Source organism: Notechis scutatus, chromosome 4, assembly GCF_049901735.1.
Source record: "Notechis scutatus isolate UNSWTSFEM ecotype Mainland chromosome 4, rNotScu1.2, whole genome shotgun sequence".
Classification (NCBI taxonomy): Eukaryota; Metazoa; Chordata; class Lepidosauria; order Squamata; family Elapidae; genus Notechis; species Notechis scutatus.
Genome location: NC_142012.1, coordinates 9257132 through 9278692, shown reverse-complemented (window position 1 = coordinate 9278692; position 21561 = coordinate 9257132). Strand labels below are relative to the sequence as shown.

Genomic DNA, 21561 nt, shown 5'->3' with positions numbered 1-21561 from the left:
CCAATCACCAGGAGATTGTGAGTTCTAGTCCTGCCTTAGGCATGGAAGCTGACTGGGTGACTTTGAGCCAATCACCAGGAGACTGTGAGTTCTAGTCCTGCCTTAGGCATGGAAGCTGACTGGGTGACTTTGAGCCAATCACCAGGAGATTGTGAATTCTAGTCCTGCCTTAGGCATGGAAGCTGACTGGGTGACTTTGAGCCAATCACCAGGAGATTGTGAGTTCCAGTCCTGCCTTAGGCATGGAAGCTGACTGGGTGACTTTGGGCCAATCACCAGGAGATTGTGAGTTCCAGTCCTGCCTTAGGCATGGAAGCTGACTGGGTGACTTTGGGCCAATCACCAGGAGATTGTGAGTTCCAGTCCTGCCTTAGGCATGGAAGCTGACTGGGTGACTTTGGGCCAATCACCAGGAGATTGTGAGTTCCAGTCCTGCCTTAGGCATGGAAGCTGACTGGGTGACTTTGGGCCAATCACCAGGAGATTGTGAGTTCCAGTCCTGCCTTAGGCATGGAAGCTGACTGGGTGACTTTGAGCCAATCACCAGGAGATTGTGAGTTCCAGTCCTGCCTTAGGCATGGAAGCTGACTGGGTGACTTTGAGCCAATCACCAGGAGATTGTGAGTTCAATCCTGCCTTAGGCATGGAAGCTGACTGGGTGACTTTGAGCCAATCACCAGGGATTGTGAGTTCTAGTCCTGCCTTAGGCATGGAAGCTGACTGGGTGACTTTGAGCAAATCACCTGGAGACTGTGAGTTCTAGTCCTGCCTTAGGCAGGAAAGCCAGCTGAGTGACTTTGAGTCAATCACTAGGAGACTGAGAGTTCTAGTCCCACCTTAGCCATGAAAGCCAGCTGGGTGACTTTAGGCCGATCACTAGGAGACTGTGAGTTCTAGTTCTGTCTTATCCATGAAAGACAGCTTGAGTCTTAGCCCAACTCACATCAGAGAGTTATCTTTGTGGGGAAAACAGGAGGCAGAAGGAATATTAGGTATGTTCACTTCCTTATTTATAAAAATAGCAATGGTATAAATGGTATATAGCAGCTGTAATTTTGTGGTAGAACTTTCAGACCTGAAGAACCCAATGAGTTTTCCAGAAATTTTCTACCGCATGCCTTGGGCCCAAAATTTCTCTTGCTAAGCAAGACGGTTGTTAAGTGAATTTGGCCTCCTTTCACAACCTTTCCTGCCATGGTTGTTAAGTGAATCACTTCTGTTGTTAAATTAATAACACGGTCGTTAAGTGAACCTGGCTTCCCCATTGAAAGTCTCAAAAGGAAGTCACATCACCCCGGGGACTTGGCAACAGTCATAAATATATGAGGCAGCTGCCAAGCGGCTGAATTTCAATCACGTGACCATGGGAGGGGTTGCTGCTGCAATGGATGTCGTAAGGGTGAAAAATGGTCACCAGTCACTTTTTTCAGCACCCTTGGTGACTTCGCATGGTTATTAAATGTTTGAATGTTTGTAAGTCAAGGAATACCTGTAATTATTTCTTTTGTTTATAAATGTCGGGCCGTATTCCTGATTTTGTAGGTGGCTCCTGAGTAACAGACAGACAACTTGGTTTTCTTTTTCCTTTTTGTTTTATTTACAGGGATGCCTTAAACTTACATCCTGGGGATCTCGAAGATCAAGAATCGACTTTCCCTTTTACATCCAGTGGTGAGCTTCTTCTTGGACATTAAACGAGGGAACGTTTGTGTAATACGTAATCCCACCTATCCAGGGGTGTGGCTGCTGGGGGTTCGCAGGGGTTCGGGAGAGCCCCTAGCTAAGACTCAGTGCAGTTCGGAGAACCCCCAAATCCCACCTCTCCCATCCCAGGAGTCCCCACACGGCCTGTTTGGGATGCAGATAAGTGCAGAGCATGTGCAGAGGCTCAGGGAGGGTGAAAAATGGCCTCCCAGAAGTTCAGAAAGGCCGGAAATGGGCCCGTTTCCAGCTTCCAGAGAGCCTCCGGAGCCCGGGGTGGCCATTTCCATCCTTTTAGAGGGTCATTGAAGAACTTAGAGGTTTATCTTCCTCAGAGTCTTCTCAGTGCCAGGAGTGCTATTCAGGTGATCCTGAGGCCTCAGACAAAACCTCCAAGTGTTTCACAGACCCTCTAAAACAGGGGTGTCCAACCTTGGCAACTTTAAGACTTGTGGACTTCAACTCTGGGAGTTGAAGTCCACAAGTCTTAAAGTTGCCAAGGTTGGACACCCTGCTCTAAAAGGATGCAAATGGCCACCTGTCTGCAAGGAATATAAATCTTTCCATTCCTCACCAACCAGTCAGAGCTGAAGAAGCTTCTTGTATGAGAAGCGAAACGTCTTCAAAGAAAAACCAGAAAGTCCAGTTGCCTCTTGAAAAAGCCCCTTTGGGACCACCGTGACCTGGAGGACTGAGAATCTCCAGAGACTTCATAACCAGTTGTTTAGCGACTGTTCAAAGTTATAACTCCTTCCACCTTACCCCAGGGCTCACATAATCCCACAGCGAATGTTAGACGGTTGCCAAACACCCAAAATACAATTATGATCACAATTTTTAGCATTTTTTGATGGCTTCTGGTGTTTATCCCAAAGGTGTTTTTTTTTTTTTTCAGGAGGCAACTGGACTTCCTTGTACTTTTGTTTGAAGACTGTGCTGGTTAGGCAGCATATAGTTAGTTTGGGAAGGAGAGCTGTCCCTTTAAGGGAATGCTTCATGGGAAATGTAGTTAATACCTCTTGGGAGATGTCGTTCATGTCACGTGGTCACATCTGTAATCCTGATTGGTCACTGAATTGGCCTCTGGTTGGGTTGGGGGGAGTTTTGGTCATTCTTACCTGGACCCCAGCATCGTGCTGGAGTCTTCCCTTGCTTTATCGTTATGGGACGAACATAACTATCTTTTCACACTATGAAGATGACAATGCAAAGATTGGACATTAGATGAATCTCAGCATAACTGTGAGTTATACCTTGAGGATGCCTGATATAATCCAATAAAGAAACTTTGTATGGAAGCCTTTGTAGTGTTTAGCTGCCTGTCTATATTCAGCCAGAAAATTAGAGACTTGATAAAGACGTTTCACTTCTCATCCAAGAAGCTTCTTCTTCAGCTCTGACTGGATTAGTGGGGAATGGAAGGATCCAGTCAGAGCTGAAGAAGCTTCTTGGATGAGAAGTGGAATGTCTTCAAAAAACAAACAAAGAAGAAAGTCCAGTTACCTCCTGAAAAAAGTACCTTTGGGACAACCATGACCTGGATGATTAAGAATCTCCGTAGACATTGTCTTATGGAAGTATAACATCAGCAAGAGAAATGATAGTTCACATTTGTAAGAGAAAAAAAAAGCAGAAAAAACAACCCCTTGGGGGTCTCTTGAAACACTCTCTTTTAACAACCATTATCTTTGCTCCCTGTAGTGTCCCAACTCTCCACTCGCTATACCTCTTCAAAGAAACCCTCCTTTGAGGACCGCTACAAAGATAGGTCTCCTGTACACTCCTTGCTAACTGCTCCTTTGGATGACCTTAAGGCAGCTCCTGCACCATCCTTGGAACGACGGTCCAGTCTGAAGAAGAACTGCTCCCCCCCAGAAGCCACAACTACGACCACCAGTAGAAGTAAGCGGAAAGTAATCACAGAGGATCTTTATAGACACAGTCAGCTCTTCCTAGCAAAGCAAAGCCTAAGGAAAAATATCCAGAAGCCGCAGTGGGCTCAGAATGGGGCAGACTGTGTGGTTTTGTGCAAGTCTAGTTTTGCACATGCGTTTACCTCTCTTGCGAGAGGTGCCAATTCGCTTCCAGGGCTAATTCAAGATGCTGGGTTGCCACTGTTTTGACCCGGCTCCCAAACACGACAAGCCCTTTGTAGTTAACAAAGCATTCCCTTTGTTAGGCGCACCAGCAGCTGCTCTCTCGCAACACGCTAACGAAATCTCTAAATCCTGTGGAAAGTGATGTTGGCTCCCTTTCCCACTAAAATGGCCGAACACACCAGGAGTGTCTATTTCTCTCTCCCCACACTTGCAAAGGAAGTCCTGGATATGCACTCACTTTATTCCAGCAGCAGATACACACACACAAACACACACACACACACATGCTTGGAAGATGCTGCAGATTCCAAGAGGAATTCTGGTAATTTCCAGACAGAAGTGCAGGCTATCAGGGGCTGACCAGCAGGGAGATGAATAGTTGTCTGCCACATCTATTCATGTCCGCCCCCTGCCCCCCGCCGTCTTATATCCCCAGAGCTAGAGTGGGACTTTGCTAGCAGCAGTGGCTCTTCCTTCCCAAGGATCAGCCCATAGATTTCCACTGCTCTCCTCTCCTCTGCCTTCTGTACATTCCTATGTCAGGCACTGTACCCAGCTGTTCCTCCTCTTCCTCATCAGCCACCTCCAGACCTGGGGGCTGTTGACTCTCCATCTGAGGGCTGATGGACACCCCAGGCTCCGCCTCTCTCTCTCTCTCTCTCTCTCTCTCTCTTTTTCTGCCAGCTCCATTCCTTCTTCCCGCTCGGAGCTCTTAGGTTGCCTGGATGCTGTCCCTGATTCCCACACCTCCTCCTCCTCCTCCTCCTCTGATTCAGCTGCCGGAGAGGCCGGCAGCTGACAGGACCGTTATTTTGAAGGACTGTCTATTCCCAATTGTATCTACCTGACCCACCAGATTAGGGAGGTGGGAATGTGATGGGTCCCCAAGAAGTTCCATCTAGCGCAGAGTTCCCCAACTTTTTTAGGTTGGCGGTCCGAAGCGGAGGGGAGGGGGGAAAAGAGGGGATGATTTTATGGGAGAAACAGGTGCATGTGCACAAGTACGCGCGACGTTCTCAGCAATGCTCGCGCGAATGGGACCATGATCACCCACAACAACGCGGCCCACAGGTTGGCGACCCCTAATCTAGGGGAACCAAGAAGAAGGACTTCTCTGTGGTAGCTCCCTCCCTGTGAAACACCAACTCTGTGGAAATAAGATTGGCCCTTACTGTGACACTCTTTCAAGACTCTGAATATACAGTTTTTGTCAACAGGCCTGGGGAGCCCAGAGTGATATGGAGCCCATCAAGTGGATTGATCTGATTGTTGTGTCAGGCGTATAGGGAATTCTGGGGAGTTGAAGTTCACAAGTCTTAAAACCGCCAAATTTGAAAAAAAAAAAAAAAAGGCTGGTTTATTCCAAGGTGTAATTATCATGCGTAAGAATTCATAGAGAGAGGAATGAAGAAGCAATTTTTAGTGCTGTAAATATGATTTTTTCCCCCATCAATGGAAACATCACATAGTGTGTTTTTTTTTTCTTTTCGAACAGGTGTTTCTTTCAGCACCTCTACTTGTAAGTATATTTGTATTCCTCCCCCCCCCAAAATTTCCTGTTGACTGATAAAGCTGTTTCTGACCCAGTCTTCACTACGGAAAAATGGGCATTTTTTTTTCTTTCCCGATGCACAGAAATACGTAATGAGAAAATAAACATTGTGTAGTCCAGGTTGGTTCAACGCAACAAGCCAAACAAAACACAGGCAGTCCTTGACTTACAACTACAATTGAGCCCACAATTTCTGTTGCTAAGCGAGGCAGCTGTTAAGTGAGTTTTGCCCCATTTTATGACCTTTCTTGCCACAGCTGTTAAATGAATCACTGCAATTGTTAAATTCATAACATGGTCAGAAATGGTGTAGGGTCTCCCGCTTGGGTGGGGGGTTGGACTAGATGACCTATAAGGTCCCTTCCAACTCTGATTATCTGTTATCTGTTTTTTGGTTGTTAAGTGAATCTGCCTTTCCCATTGACTCTGCTTGTCAGAAGGTCGCAAAAAGGGATGACGTGACCCCAGGGACACTGCAACCGCCATAAATACAAGGCAGCTGCCAAGCACCTGAGTTTGAATCACATGACCGCAGAGAGGCTGTAACGGTCATAAGTGTGAAAAACAGTCATGTCACTTTTTTCAGTGTCGTCATAACTTCGAATAGTCACTGTACAAATGGTTGTAAATCAAGGATTACTTGTCATCTATTTTGTCTTGCCACAAAGTGTAAACTCATTCTTAAATTCATCCCTCTTCTCCAATGACAGGGGTCCTTTAATGTGATTGTCTTTTTATTTTTCCTCCACAAATAAAACATTTCAGGGATTTGGGCTCAATTATCCCCAAAAGCTAAGCGGATATCTTTATTCTGTTACTAAAGATTAGGGGTTAAAAGCTGAAAGGGATGGGAAACCATCCGGTGGATTGATGGCTATACTCCACTTTTCACATTCATTTCGCTCTGGAAATTTCTCCTCTTGATGAGGCCTCCTAGCCCTTTTGATGGATCTGGGAATCATCAAGGTAGAGGCAGATATATCTCTCTGTGGTCACACTGAGAATATATCTGCTGAACAAAACTCCATATTGGCGACAGGAAGGGCATCCGGCCAGTAAACACTCTGCTAGCTCCCTTCAGTTGGCCAGACTCCACCCTGCAAGGAATTACGGGGTCGTTAAAAGAGGACAGGATAGGAGTACAGAATAGAATAGGAATTCTTTATTGACCAAGCGTGGAATTTGCCTCCAGTGCATAAACTCTCAGTGTACATACAAACAACAAAGTGATAGGTCATAGATCATAAATCATAGTTACAATCACGAATCATAAGATACAAACAACAAGTGATAAATTATAAGATACCAATAGGAGAAGATAGAAAAGATGAGAAAAGACGGGAAATGAGAAGATGAGAAAATGAGAAGGATAACAGCAATGCAGTCCTACTACATGGGTAAATATCTTTAGGCCCAAGGCAGCACTGTAGAAATTAGGTGTTCAGTAGAATTATAGCTTTGGGGGTAGGGGGACTGTCTAGTTGTTTTGCCATGCAATTTATTTATTTTAACGTGTCTGTCATTAGAGACTTGGTCCCTGGATATTTTCACATGCCCATTGGCTCTTATTTTGTGCAGATGTGATCCTTTGTGGCCCTCCAGTGTTCCACATGGGTTCAAATTGAAAATATTTCATGAACCTTCATGTAAACCTAGTTGTTTTGCCTATGTTCTTTGGTTAAAAAAAAACCCAATGCAAATTTGAGGCCAAAGTACACATGATAAGGGAGCTCCAGCTACACCATTGATACAGATTCTGTCTATACTGTATACTGCACGAGTCAAAAAGAGGCCCTCACATCCCGGACATAAACTGTTTCAACTCCTTCCCTCAAAACGACGCTATAGAGCACTGCACACCAGAACAACTAGACACAAGGACATTTTTTTCCCGAATGCCATCACTCTGCTAAACAAATAATTCCCTCAACACTGTCCAACTATTTACTAAGTCTGCACTACTATTACTATTAATCTTCTCATCCCTCCTTATCACCCATCCCCTCCCACTTGTGACTTGTTAGGTATAACATTGATACCAAATATAAGTTTGGGTGAATAAATATATAAAACTTAGATATCATGGTTTAAGTGCTTATCACTTTAAGCACAATGCAGCAGGCAATTAGCCGATTAAGGGTGCGGTTAGAAGTTACAATATAAGGAAGCATTAGAAGCTGGAAAGCTTACTGACTGACTGTAACTGTGTGCTGCTGCGACTTACTGTGTCTTACTGTGACTAACTGTGATTACTGACTGTGAGTGCCTGTGACTGAACTGTTTTTGTTTGCTACTGTTTGCTGAATATCCAGCGTTTGTTTCTCTGGAGAGTGAAACCGGAGGAGGAGAAGATATCTTTATCGGCTGATAAAGATATTGCAAGAGACTCTTAACTTGGACTATACTAGTGAGTCTTACTGGATGGAAATACTGTGAATGACTTAATGGACTGAATGACAATGCTTAAACTCTAACTGGATTAAAAACTATTTAAACTACAAACAGTGTTTGTGTTCAGTGTGTGTATACTCTGGGGCCCTTCCGCTCTCCTTTGGCTTCCTGGCTTGACTACTGCTGCAATACTCTGCTAGGGTTAATCCCCAAACCCTAACATTGGTTATGGGCCCAGCAGCATAGTCTAACTAACCAGGATATAGCAGAGAGAGTTGGTGTGAGTTGCACATTACTGTAAAAACAAACTGTTTTAATTAGTTTAAAATAGTCAAAATATCTGAAGAGCAATGGCACAAGTAAATTTGTCACAACTGTCCATGATATCCAGGCTGGATGGAACAAACTATGTTTCATGGTCAATGAAATGTAGTTTACTTCTACGCAAAGAAGGTTTGTGGGACATTATAGCAAACCCACCAGATGTGAGTAGCTGGGATCCTGCTAATGATGATGATAAAGAAAAGTTACAAGACTTTAAACTGAAGAATGAGCAGGCTTTATGCATCATAGGACTGACTCTCTGTGATCAGCAGCTTGTCCATATTCGTGGAGAAGAAAATGCTGCAAACTGCTGGGAGAACCTCAGGAAGATTTATGTTCGGGACAGTGTAGGAGCACATATAAATCTTACACGGAAGCTTTTTCGAACGCATCTTCAGAGGAATGGAGATATGTTAGTTCATTTAAACTGTATGAAGAGCATTTTTCAAGATTTGCAAGAAAAAGAGCTTATATTTAATGAACTGCAACAAGTCTACATAATATTATCTTCATTAGATCAAAGCTATGATGACTATGTGACTTCGTTGGAAGTATTGCCAAAAGAAAGCCTCTCATTAACCGAGATTACAGGCAGGCTACTAGAAGAAGCCAGAAGAAGGCGTGAGCGTGACGAGCTGAGAGAAGATAAGGAAGAAGAGAAATTATCTTCAAAGCTTGAAAGAAACCAGCAAAGCAAAGTAAAGCACCTGGAAGAAGAGAATTTATCTTCAACGGCATACACAATTAAAAAGTGTTTTAATTGTGGAGGCAGAGGACATTTGGCAAGATTCTGCAAAAAGAGAAAAAGCCAGAATGTAAAAAAGCCAAAGAAAGCATTTGAACTAGCCACGATTAGCAACTCTGATGTGAAGAATAATTTATGGGTGGTTGACAGTGGCGCATCCCACTGCATCACAAGAGATAAGACAAAATTTATAAAAATGTCTACAAGTTCTCAACATATATCACTTGCTAACGGCTGGAACCTGAAAGCGAAAGGTCAAGGTTTTGCACGTTGTCCGTACATAAACCAGGATATAAAAATGTTGTATGTACCGCAACTAAAGTTTAATTTGCTCTCAGTAAGGGTATTAGATAAATTAGGTTATGTAATTACTTTTAAAGATAATAATTGCATAATTGAAAAAGATAACAAAAGGGTAACTGCAGCTTTAAATGGAACATTATATGTATTAGATAATAGTAAGAAAGGGGAGGCTCAAACTGTATTTAATAATATAAAGCCTCATGATGAATGTATCCATTTATTGCATAGGCGTTTGGGGCATGTAAATTTTAAAATGCTAAAACGTACAGTTGAGTTATCTGAAGGAATAAGGTTAAAACCTTGTGATAAATATTTGCGTTGTAATGTTTGCTGTGAAGATAAGAGTAAGGTATTGCCTGCAAATAGGCTAAATGGTTTCAAAACAAAAGAACCTTTAGAAGTAGTATTTGCAGACATAATAGGTCCAAAGAAACCCAGTATGGGGGTGCTAGATATATACTGAGCATTATGGACCATTATTCTAGATATGGGTTTTGCTATTTAATGAAAAGCAAAACTGAAACATATCAACATTTTTTCAATTGGCTTAGGTTTGCTGAAAGAAAGTCTAAACGTCAACTGATAACCCTGGTGACAGATAATGGTACGGAATTTATTAATAACAAATTCCAGAACAGACTTAAGATATCTGGAATAGAGCATAAGAAGTCTGCTCCATACAGGCCAGAACATAACGCTTTTATTGAAAGAAGAGGCCAAACACTACAGGCAATGGTTAGAACAATGTTAAATGATTCTGGGTTACCTGATTCTTTGTGGGGGAGGCTACAATGTGTGCTAATAACATATTGAACAACGTTGTTAATACAACAACAGGTGAAATTTCATTCACCAGGTGGCATGGCAGGAAACCTGATCTAAGTTACTTGCACACATTTGGTGCACCAGCATGGGTGCATATCCCTGCAAAACTCAGGAAAAAGGGCAACATAGAGCTAAAAGATTTTTCTTCGTTGGTTATCAGGCAAACCATAGGGCATATAGATTTTGGGAGAAAGGCACATCTAAAGTGTTATGTAGTGCTAGTGCCCAATTTCTAGAACATGAAGGATGGGAGAAATTAGAACAGGATGCCAATAAAGATGTAATTATTGAATCCTATAGAAATCCCATTAGTTATCCCTGTAACTTTAAAAATAAAGTAAAGAGACAAATACAGGATGAGATAGTGCCCATAAAGGAAGAAACAGATTCAATAGCTGAACAGGATGAGGAAGATGAACAGATAGTAGTTCGACAAAGTCCTCCTGTAAGCCCTGTAATTCCCAGAAGAACTACACGTATATCTAGACCGCCTGATAGGTACCAGGCTAACACAGTGTGCCAGATTAATCAAGTTCCTAATTCTGTTGAAGAAATTAAAAAGTATCCTAATAAGGAAAAAGAAAAATGGTATGCAGCAATGAATAAGGAACTGAATTCATTAAGAGATATGAAGGTGTATGAAAATGCCAAATTACCTGCAGGAAAGAAATCCATTGGCTGCAAATGGATATTTAAGGTAAAAATAGATAAGGATGGTAATTTAATCCATAAGGCAAGGTTAGTAGCCCAAGGTTTTAGGCAGAATGCTAATGACTACGATGAGGTGTTTGCACCTAGTCTTAAGGCAGCAACCTTGAGAGCAGCTTTAGTGTGGGCAGCTAGTAAAAACTATATAGTTAACCATCTAGATGTGGAAACTGCTTACTTGCACGCCCCATTAAAACACATACTATTTACATGAAAAAACCTGTTGGTATTAAAAGTGAAAATAAGGATAATAATGATTGTTGGTTGTTAAAGAAAAGCCTCTATGGTCTTAAACAATCAGGCTATGAATGGAACCAGTATATTGTAAAGGAACTAGAAAATATAGGATTTAAAGCTGGTTTAGCCGATCCATGTCTGTTTAAGAGGGAGATAAATGGGAAAGTATCATTATTATTACTATTCACAGATGACATTGCATTGATAACTGAAACTAATGATGAAGCAAATAAAATAATAGCATCATTAGGAAAGAGAATAAAGATCAAGCAATTAGGGGAGATAAAGAAGTATCTCGGTTTGAATATAAAGAAAACAAGGAAAGGTTTTAAGATATCTCAGGAGGATAAGATAAGCAAATTGCTAAAAGATTACAAGATGGAGCTTTGTAAGCCAGCTAAGACTCCAATGAGTCAGGAGTTTAGCAACACTGATGAACAAAGCCCTGAGTTTGATAAGGTGATTTATCAATCTTTAATTGGTAGTTTGAGTTATATTAGTAATTGGTCTAGACCAGATATTTCATACTGCGTGAATCAGTTGGCTAGATTCAATTCTGCACCATGTGAAAGACACTGGATTGCAGCTAAGAGGATATTAAGATATCTTAAAAAGACAATGAATTATTCATTGTATTTAGAACCAAAGGGTGATTTAATTTTGAGTGCATATGCAGATGCTAGCTTTGCATCAGAAAGAGACACTAGAAAGTCGACTTCAGGAACAGCCATAATGCTGGGTAATACATTAATAGGCTGGAAGTCAATAAGACAACAGCATATAAGTTTGTCTACTATGGAGGCAGAATTCTCCTGTTTATCATTGTTATGTACAGAATTAATAATGTATAAACAAATGTTAATTGATATAGGTATAACTGTAGATTATCCTATAATTATACATGAGATAATCAGGCAGCAATTCAAATGGCCACAAATATTGGAGTAAAAACAAGGAGCAAGCATACAGATCTAAGATACCTAAACGTAAGACAATCTGTAAGAAGTAAGATGATTCAGCTAGAGTACTGTATGTCGGAGGACAATTTAGCTGATAATTTTACTAAAGCCCAAGGTGCCAGTAAGCACCAGGAGAGTTGTGAAAAATATGGGATAAGATTGTAAGGTATTATATATTTATTTCACCCAAAAGGGGAGTATGTTAGGTATAACATTGATACCAAATATAGTTTGGGTGAATAAATATATAAAACTTAGATATCATGGTTTAAGTGCTTATCACTTTAAGCACAATGCAGCAGGCAATTAGCCGATTAAGGGTGCGGTTAGAAGTTACAATATAAGGAAGCATTAGAAGCTGGAAAGCTTACTGACTGACTGTAACTGTGTGCTGCTGCGACTTACTGTGTCTTACTGTGACTAACTGTGATTACTGACTGTGAGTGCCTGTGACTGAACTGTTTTTGTTTGCTACTGTTTGCTGAATATCCAGCGTTTGTTTCTCTGGAGAGTGAAACCGGAGGAGGAGAAGATATCTTTATCGGCTGATAAAGATATTGCAAGGACTCTTAACTTGGACTATACTAGTGAGTCTTACTGGATGGAAATACTGTGAATGACTTAATGGACTGAATGACAATGCTTAAACTCTAACTGGATTAAAAACTATTTAAACTACAAACAGTGTTTGTGTTCAGTGTGTGTATACTCTGGGGCCCTTCCGCTCTCCTTTGGCTTCCTGGCTTGACTACTGCTGCAATACTCTGCTAGGGGTTAATCCCCAAACCCTAACATGACTGTATGACTGTAACCTTGTTGCTTGTATCCTTATGATCTATATTGATTGTTTTCCTAGTATGATTCGATTGCTTATTGTACCCTATGACTATCATTAAGTATTGTACCTGATGATTCGTGACTCTTGAGGAATGTATCTTTTCTTTTATGTACACTGAGAGCATCCACACCAAGACAAATTCCTTGTGTTTCCAATCAATTCTGTTCTATTCTATTCTATTCTATTCTATTCTATTCTATTCTATTCTATTCTATTCTATTCTATTCTATTCTATTCTATTCTATTCCATTCCATTCCATTCCATTCCATTCTATTCCATTCCATTCCATTCTATTCTTCTGTTCTATTCTATTCCCATTCCATTCTACTCCATTCCATATTTTCTATTCTATTCTATTCTATTCTATTCTATTCTATTCTATTCTATTCTACATCACTGTTTTTCTCAACCTTGGCTGCGTGAAGTTGTGTGGACTTCAACTCCCATAATTCTCCAGCCAGCATGGGAATTCTGGGAGTTGAAGTCCACACATCTTCAAGGGGCCAAGGGTGGGAAACATTGGTCTATATAAAAAAAAAAATCATAAGCAGAATAGAGCTGGAAGGGACCTTGGAGGTCTTCTAGTCCAGCCCTCTGCTCAAGCAGGAAATCTTATACTATTTCAGACAAGTGACTGTCCAGTCTCTTCTTAAAAACCTCCAGGGATGAAGCACCCAGAATGAGGGACAGATGGAGAGAGTCAAACATTATTTTGCCTTCTTCTTCCTTAGCCGATAACATGAAGCAGCCTCGGTCCTTAAAGGGGCAGTGGAAATATCCACACTTCTTTTTCATGGAAAGAGCAATGCATATAGATAGTCCTTGGTTTGCAACCATCCATTTAGAGACCTTTCAAAATTACAAGGGCACTGAAAAAAAAAATGATTTAGTCCTGGCCTTCGTGGTTACAAACATGGTAGCATCCCCACGGTCATAATTCAGGCAGTTGGCAACCAGCATGTATTTATGATGGTTGCAGCACCCAGGAATCATGTGATCTCAGTTTGCAACTTTCCCAACCAGCTTCCAACAAGTAACATTAATGGAGGAAGCCAGATTCACTTAAAGACTACGTGATTCACTTAATGTCTGCAGTGATTCGCTTAACACTTCCTCACTTACCTGTGAGCAACAGTTCACAACAACTTTGGCAAGAGAGGTAGTAAAATCAGGCGTGGCTTACTTAACAACCGCCTTGTTTAGCAGTGGAAATTCTGATCCCTGACTGCGGTCATAAGATGGGGACTATGTATTCGGAATCCATGAACTTTGTTTCCATGGGGAGAAACCTGAGCGGCTCCGCCAGTCCCATCAATCTAGTTTGGTTCGGAAACAGCCGGGACTTTGTAAATGATAATGTAATGTTGTAGACCAGGAGTATCAAACTCAAGGCCTGAGGGGCGGATCCGGGCTGCAGGTGCTTAGATCTGACCCACAGGGCCGGCCTAGAAATATCAAAGGACCAGCCTGTGGTGCCTCTGCCAGCCAAAACAGGGCACGGGGTGGGGCATATGCGGTCCCCCCACACACACAGCCCATTTTCGGCCTACACAGCCTCCTTCAGCACTCTGCTGGCTGAAAATGGACTGTGGGAAGGCCTCGCCCAGATCCCCGCAGCCTGTTTTCGGCTGGCAGAGTGCTGAGGGGACTGTGGAGGCCAAAATCGGGCCGGGGGGCTGTGCTGCAGGAGGCTGTGGAGGCTGAAAACGGGCTGCAGGGAGGGCACAAACCCACGCCCCCCCATGCCCCATTTTGGCCAGCAAATTACTGGAGGCCGTGGAGGCTGAAAATGGGACACGGCCCCCCTGAACGCCATTTTGGCTGGCAGAATGCTGCAGGAGGCTTCCGTCCCGTCTCGCTCCCTCTCCCCCCACAGCCAGCCCATGGAGGAAAACTACAATGCTGGATCCTGGAAGAAATCCAGTTTGACACCCCTGTTGTTGATCAACACGACTACGGTTTAATAATGTGTTGCTCATAATACACTGAACTGCATGAGCTGACTGGTGCTTTTTCCTTCATCGCTGGCAGTCCCGCCTCTGGATGTGTGTGCTTTTTATATCTGTGATAGTATATACACGACTGACTATTTTATCCCTAGTGATTCAGACGGGGGAATCCAGAGAAAATGCTTGCAGGAAATTACAGAATAAGATGGAGAATCTACAAAACCTTGTGGAAACAATGCAGTTAAAAAACCAAGGTGGGAGAATTTGGGCTTTGCCCTGGCACATTTAGGATGTCCTTTTGGTACTGCGAGGCAGGAAATCACTTGGAGGAGTTTAAAAACATCTTGATTGGCTTGGTGAGACAAGATAAATTGAAACCAGTGGTGGGATTCAAAATGTTTTATTACCAGGTCTGTGGGCGTGGCTTGATGGGCATGGCTTGGTGGGCGTGGCAGGGGAAGGATACTGCAAAATCCCCATTCCCTCCCCACCCCACTAACCTGCTTTCCAGTTCCATTCTCCTGTGCAGGGCAACCAAAGAAGACCCAGCTGATAAACTGGGACTCGGGAGGCAGAGAATAGATGGGTGTGGGGCCAGTCAGAGGTGGGATTTGCCGGTTCTTCAAACTACTCAAAATTTACGCTACCTCAGGGGTGGGATTCAACTGGTGTTACTATCGGTTTAGTGAGAGTGCATTTTGCTGCGTGCGCGTGTACAGCATTTTCAAAATGGCGCCCTGACAGCTAACAAGCGCTGCACACGGGTGCGCAGTGTTTGAAAATCCTCTTCTTTCCTGCTTTTTCAACCTCAGCTCTGTCGCACAAAACAGCTGAGGTTGAAAAAGCAGGAAATAAAGGACAGCCAAGAGCCCAGGGGGGCGGGTGGGCCAAAGAGACGACCAAAAGGTCGTCGCAGCGAACTGGTTCTGAGTCTGCTGCTCTTCTGAGCTACCGGTTCTATAGAACCGGGCCGAACCAGTGGCATCCCACTCCTGCGCTACCGGTTCTCCAGGACTGGTCAGAACCTGCTGAATACCACCTCTGATGGAAACCCTCTACTTTCTGATGAATTTCGTTTTGCAGCAGCTTTCACCAGGCACAACTACCCTAGGGAAGGCTGGCCCTATCTAATACAGGTGGTCCTTGACTTACAACCATTCATTTAGTGACCATTTGAATGAAAACGGCACTGAAAAAAGTGACTTAGGACTGTTTTTCACACTTACGATGGTTGCAGCCCTCCTGTGATCACAGTCAAAATTTGGATGCTCGGCAATCATCTCACATTTATGACGGTTGTCGTGTCCCGGGGTCATGTGATCACATTTTACGAACTTCTGACAAACAAAGTCAATGGGGGAAGCCAGATTCACTTAACAGTCGTGTTATTAACTTAACTACAGTGATTCACTTAACAACGGTGGCAAGAAAAGTCATAACATGGGGCAAAGTTTTTTTTAACAAATTTCTCACTTAGCAACATAAATTTTGGACTCAGTTGTGGTCGTAAGTCAAGGACTACCTGTACCAGTTTCATTAGTATCCATGGTGCTTTTACAGTACAAATGAACTTCAGGCCACCTCCTAAAATTGCTATTCCTGACCTCTGATAAGAAGGACCACTGTGGCATCTGTCTGTAGCTGACAAAGGTCCACTTCAGAAATGTATTTATATATTACAAGTCCTTTTCTGCCATTTCTCTCATTGGATTTAATTTAAAGCAGGGGTGTCAAACTCAATTTCATTGAGGGCCGCATCGGGGTTGTGTTTGACCTCAGGGGGCAGGGGGGCATGGCCAGCTTGATGTCACTCTTGCCTCACAATCAGGAGGCAGTTTGATCCCAGGTAGAGGCAGATACGTCTCTCTCTGGGCACGATGAGGATCTGCTGAATATAACTCCGTATTGGTGACAGGAAGGGCATCCGGCCAGTAAACACTCAGCTCCATTCAGTTGCTCAGACTCCACCCTGCAAGGGATTATGGGATCATTAAAAGAGGACGATAGCTATAGCCACTTTTATGGAATGCATTGACCAAGGCAAGAACTGGTTACTCTTGACTTACAACCATTTGTTTAGCGTCCATTCAAAGTTACAGCAGAACTGAAAAAAAGTGACTTATGGCGAGTCCTTGCCTTTGGCCCGAGTGCTCTGCCAGCAAAAATGGGGTCCCAAGCTCCGTTTTCAGCTGCGACAGCCTCCTGCAACCTTCTGCCAGCAAAAATGGCGTTCGCGATAGTCGCACACGGCCCTCTCGAGCTCCATTTTTGATGGCAAAGGCATTGCGGGCGGGTCCCTTGTTGTTCCCCGGGCAGCCCCACGGGTCAGATCTAAGTACCCCTTGGGTGAGATCCAGCCCACGGGCCTTGAGTTTGACAGCCCTGATTTAAAGCATCTTACAAGATCGGCGTGCCAATGCATAACGCAGCTATCAAAATGTCAGTGTATCACGTGGCAAAATACAATCAACAATTCTGGTATTGCAATCATAAAACCACGGTGCCAGGTGTGCTCAGGCGCCTATAAATTGAGGGAGTCCCCTGTTGCTTCCTGGGGGAAAAAGCATACTTTTAAAAGCTCCCTGAGGAAGGTAGATCTTACATCTGGAAAAAGATTGCTCCAGGTGAGAGGAGATCCTGCAGAGGGTGCTCGCCTACAAGTCTTTTCCTATTGCCCCACATGAGGAGTAGAGAAAAAAAAATATTTTTATTTATTTGTATCCCCCCTCCCCTTTATTATTTTTACAAATAACTCAAGGTGGTGAACATACCTAATACTTCTTCCACCGCCTATTTTCCCAACGATGTGTGAGGCTATGAGTGTGGCTAAAAGAGAGAGATTGGCCCAAAAATCACCCAGCCAGCTTTTACACCTAAGGCAAGACTAGAACTCACTGTCTCCTAGTGATTGGCCCAAAGTCACCCAGCCGGCTTTCATGCCTAAAGTGGAACTAGAATTCCCAGTCTCCTAGTGATTGGGCCAAAGTCACTCAGCTGGCTTTCATACCTAAGGCGAGACTAGAACTCACAGTCCCCTGGTTTGTAACCTGGTGCCTTAACCACCCCAAGAGCCATTTTTACACAACCTGTGACATGAGAGAAATGCCATTTGTCTTCCAGACCTATGTGGTGCTAACAACCATTCCTTTCCTTCGTTCTTCTTCTAGCAATGTCCACCATGATCAGATGTCAGGAAAAGAAAATAGAGCAAGCCAAGGAAAAGGAGAAGAAGCTCTCCAAATAAATACATGGGCACGGTTTTCAGTCCCTCAAAGAGGTATCCAGATTGCATTTCGACAAATGGAATATTTTTAAGCCTCCAGTTCTTGTTAATAATAAAAGTTGAGCTAGTTTTGTAATCTGTCCTTTGGTTTAGGGAAAAAAACAAAAAACGGACCAAGGCTGTTAGCTTCTCCGTGACCTGGAAATGACCCAAAGGCCCCAAGAGAATCCATCCTGTGCCATTATGCAGATTTGGAACTAACCCCTGTTCTAGGCTATTTCAGGAATGGCATACAATTGCAGGGAAGAAGGGCAAGGAATTTGTGACTCTCCAAATTCAGGCATTAGTCCCAGCCAGCACGGAGAATTAGCAGATGACAGCATTGAATCTGATGTCATCTAAGTCAGCGGTCGCCAACCAGTGAGCCAGGGGGACACAGTAAGCCAGGGGGACCACTGGTGTCTGCAGAAAATTGTGGTGGTCCGCAGAGAAATATCACCCCCAAAGTAATTAATCCAGGTTGCGTGGGAACACAAGGCTGCGCCGCCCACATGGCCCACAGGAATGCAAGGGCTGCGTCGCTTGCATTACAAACAACACGAAGTAGTGAGGGGAGGGGGGAAGGACAGAGGGGGAGCTTGCCCCACGCGCTCCACACACCTCGCCTGGCCACCAGGCTGCTTCTTTCTGCTTCTTTCTTCTTCTGCTTTTGGCTGCACACAAGGAAAGCAGCAAAAATCTTCCTTTCTCTCCCCCAAACTCCGCCAGAAATGAGTCTTTGGGGCCCTGCAAGGCCTTCTGCTCCAAGTGGCTGCATCAGCGCAACAAGTCTCACAAAGACTCATTTCTGGCGGAGTTTGGCAGAGAGAAAGAAAGACTTCTGCTGCTTCTCTTGCATGAAGCCAAAAGTCTCTCTCTCTCTCCCCGAGAACAGAGCTGGAAATGGTATCCTGAGTTCCCAAATAAAGAACAATCGATCGGTAGGAAAATGGGGTGGGGAATTTTCCTGCAGACTTTTTTTGGGATTTTCCCAGGTTCTCTGGTCCGCGGGATTTAAAATTAGGAGTTTGGTGGTCCCTGATATCCAAAAGGTTGGCGAACCCTGATCTAGGTTGCAGGTCCCTTACCTCTGATTGAGAATACTTTTCCCTGCTTCACTCACCAAGTTTACATTTGATCTGGTTTTTTTTTTCCTCCCTTGTGAAATACCTCCTTGCTATACATAGGTACACTCAGTACTTATTCAGACTTCGGACTTTTAGTTAGCTTTCTCAGTGCTTTTATAAACCTCACCTAAGGTAAACAGTGCTCCTTTTTTAGACAATAAGAGTTCCTTGGACTGCAAAGTGATCAAACCGGTCACTCCTAGAAGAGATCAACCCTAAATCCAAGGTGGTATTCAGCCGGTTCTGACCAATTCTGGAAAACCAGTAGCGGAAATTTTGAGTAGTTGAGAGAACCGGCCAATCCCACCTCTGACTGGCCCCGCCAACCCCATCTATTCCTGCCTCCCATTGAGTCCCAGCTGATCGGCTGGATCTTCTTTGGTTGCCCTGCACAGGAGAACGGAGCTGGGAAGCAGGTTAGTGGGGTGGGGAGGGGAGGGGGATTTTGCAGTAATGTTCTCCTGCCACGCCCACCAAGCCACATCACTAAGCCATACCACGCCCGCCACACCACGCCCACAGAACTGGTAGTAAAAAAAAAAATTGAATACCACCCCGACTGCTCTTTAGAAGGCCAGATCCTGAAGATGAAACTCAAAGTCTTTGGCCACCTCATGAGAAGGAAGGAGTCCCTGGAGAAGAGCCTGATGCTGGGAACGATTGAGGGCAATAGAAGAATAAGGGGACGGCAGAGAATGAGGGGGCTGGATAGAGTCACTGAAGCAGTCGGGATGAGCTTAAATGGACTCCGGAGGATGGTAGAGGACAGGAAGGCCTGGAGGAACGTTGTCCATGGGGTCGCGATGGGTCGGATACGACTTCACGACTAACAACAACAAAAGAGGCCACAGCCTTACCTGTTAGTTCAGTTTCAGGCCAGGAGAACAGTGTCCATCCTAGTTTCCTTGCAAATAATTATGCAAATAATTATGGTGACCTCCCGACAAGTTCTCAATTCAGTATTTCCCCCTCATTTTTATGATTGACTTGTCGTGCAAAAGCAGGCTAATGAAAGGCCAGCCACCTGTTCCAGCACCAGTGCAGGAAACTTTGCACCGGTAGTTTAAAAATAAGTACAAAAATGTTGAGCACAATATGATATAGTATATGCACGCCTCGCCTGCAGACATCTGTCATTGCTATGTTGTACGTGTGCTTGAACTATTGCATTCAGTTTCAGTTGCCGTAATATAAAAAAGATAGAAGTAGAGAGACTCTGGAAAGAGTGCAGAGAGGAGCAACAAAGACGATTAGAAGACTGCAGGCTAAGATAGGTGAAGAATGGTTGCAGGAATTGGGTAGATCTAGTCCAGTGGTGGCTAACCTTTTTGGACTCCTGTGCTAAAAATTGTGCGTGCACTTGCACGCTCACGCTCGCGTGCCAGCACCCAGAAGGCAATGCGCGCCCCCACGCCCCCTAGGCATGCGCGCTCAATCCCTCACCCGCCCACCCACCTGCTGCCCCCCCCCTTACTTGCACTGCACCTCACAGCTGATTTTTGGCCGGTTTGAGGCCTTTTTCGGCCTCCCAAAGGCTTGAGGAAGGCTTCTGGGGGCTTCCTCAAGCCTTTGGGGCTAGTTTTCGGCCTGCAAAGCTTGCAGAAGCCTGCAGAAGTCTTCCTCAAGCCTTTGGAAACCAGCCGAAAATCAGCTGTGAGGCGCAGTGCATACACAGTGAGGTAAGTTTGCCTGCAGCTCGTGTGCTGGCACAAATGGCTCTGCATGCCACCTCCAATATCTCAGGGGCTGCCACAAAGAAGAGGGGGGTCAACCTATTTTCCAAAGCCCCTGAAGGCAGGACAAGAAGCAACAGATGGAGACTAATCAAGGAGAGAAGCAACCTAGAACTCAGGAGAAACTTCCTGACAGAACAATAAACCAGAGGAACAACTTGCTTTCAAAAGTTGTGGGTGTTCCAATGCTGGAGATTTTTAAGAAGATATTGGACAATCATTTGTCTGAAATGGTATAGGGTTTCCTGCTTGAGTAGAGGGTTGGGCTAGAAGACCTCTGAGTTCCCTTCCCAACTCTGTTATTCTGTTTAAAATCTTCAGTATTCCCCTTTGCAACGTTAGAACCTTCTTATCCTGAGCGTGAGTTAATCGCTTGGTAAGATGAAAGCAGGATGAATAACAATTTAAAACGGCAAATGATGCAAAGCAAGCTATGGCATGCCCCTACCGAAAGTCTCAGGGCTGCACCGTTTGCCCAAGGGCCTATTTTACTCCAGTCCTCCTGCAAAATAATTGAACGCAGTAAGATCAAATTAAATGGGGTGCAGTTTCAGAAGGTACCCCCATTCCTCCAACAGTCTAGAGAGCCGTAACCCAGTATCCGTCATGAAAACCGAAGTAAGCTGTGCTATTTAAATTTCTGATGGCTCATACTGAAAATAGGCCACCCAGATTGGAAAGGCTCTGTCAGCATGGATCTGATTATAATATCTCTCTAAGCGATTTAAGTATTCTTTAGATGTGGCAGACACAGATGTTTAATGGCAAGGGCCGTGTTATTATGATGACCGGGGCGTGGCACAAAAG

General features: G+C 44.0%; 1 protein-coding gene across 3 annotated transcripts in view; it reads left to right on the top strand.

Moving 5' to 3' along the window:
* The window catches only part of CCDC158 (coiled-coil domain containing 158), a 75571-nt gene extending 57580 nt beyond the window's left edge, over window positions 1-17991 (top strand). For 2 of the 3 annotated variants that reach the window (XM_087962738.1, XM_087962736.1), the window contains 5 exons: window positions 1604-1671; window positions 3403-3603; window positions 5296-5319; window positions 14785-14886; window positions 17800-17991. In XM_087962738.1, the coding sequence (XP_087818864.1) occupies window positions 1604-1671; window positions 3403-3603; window positions 5296-5319; window positions 14785-14886; window positions 17800-17876 (472 nt within the window). In that variant the 3' untranslated portion in view covers window positions 17877-17991. The remainder of the gene's footprint in view (window positions 1-1603; window positions 1672-3402; window positions 3604-5295; window positions 5320-14784; window positions 14887-17799) is intronic. The other variant, XM_087962737.1, reaches the window with a different exon arrangement.
* Window positions 17992-21561: the final 3570 nt, after the last annotated feature.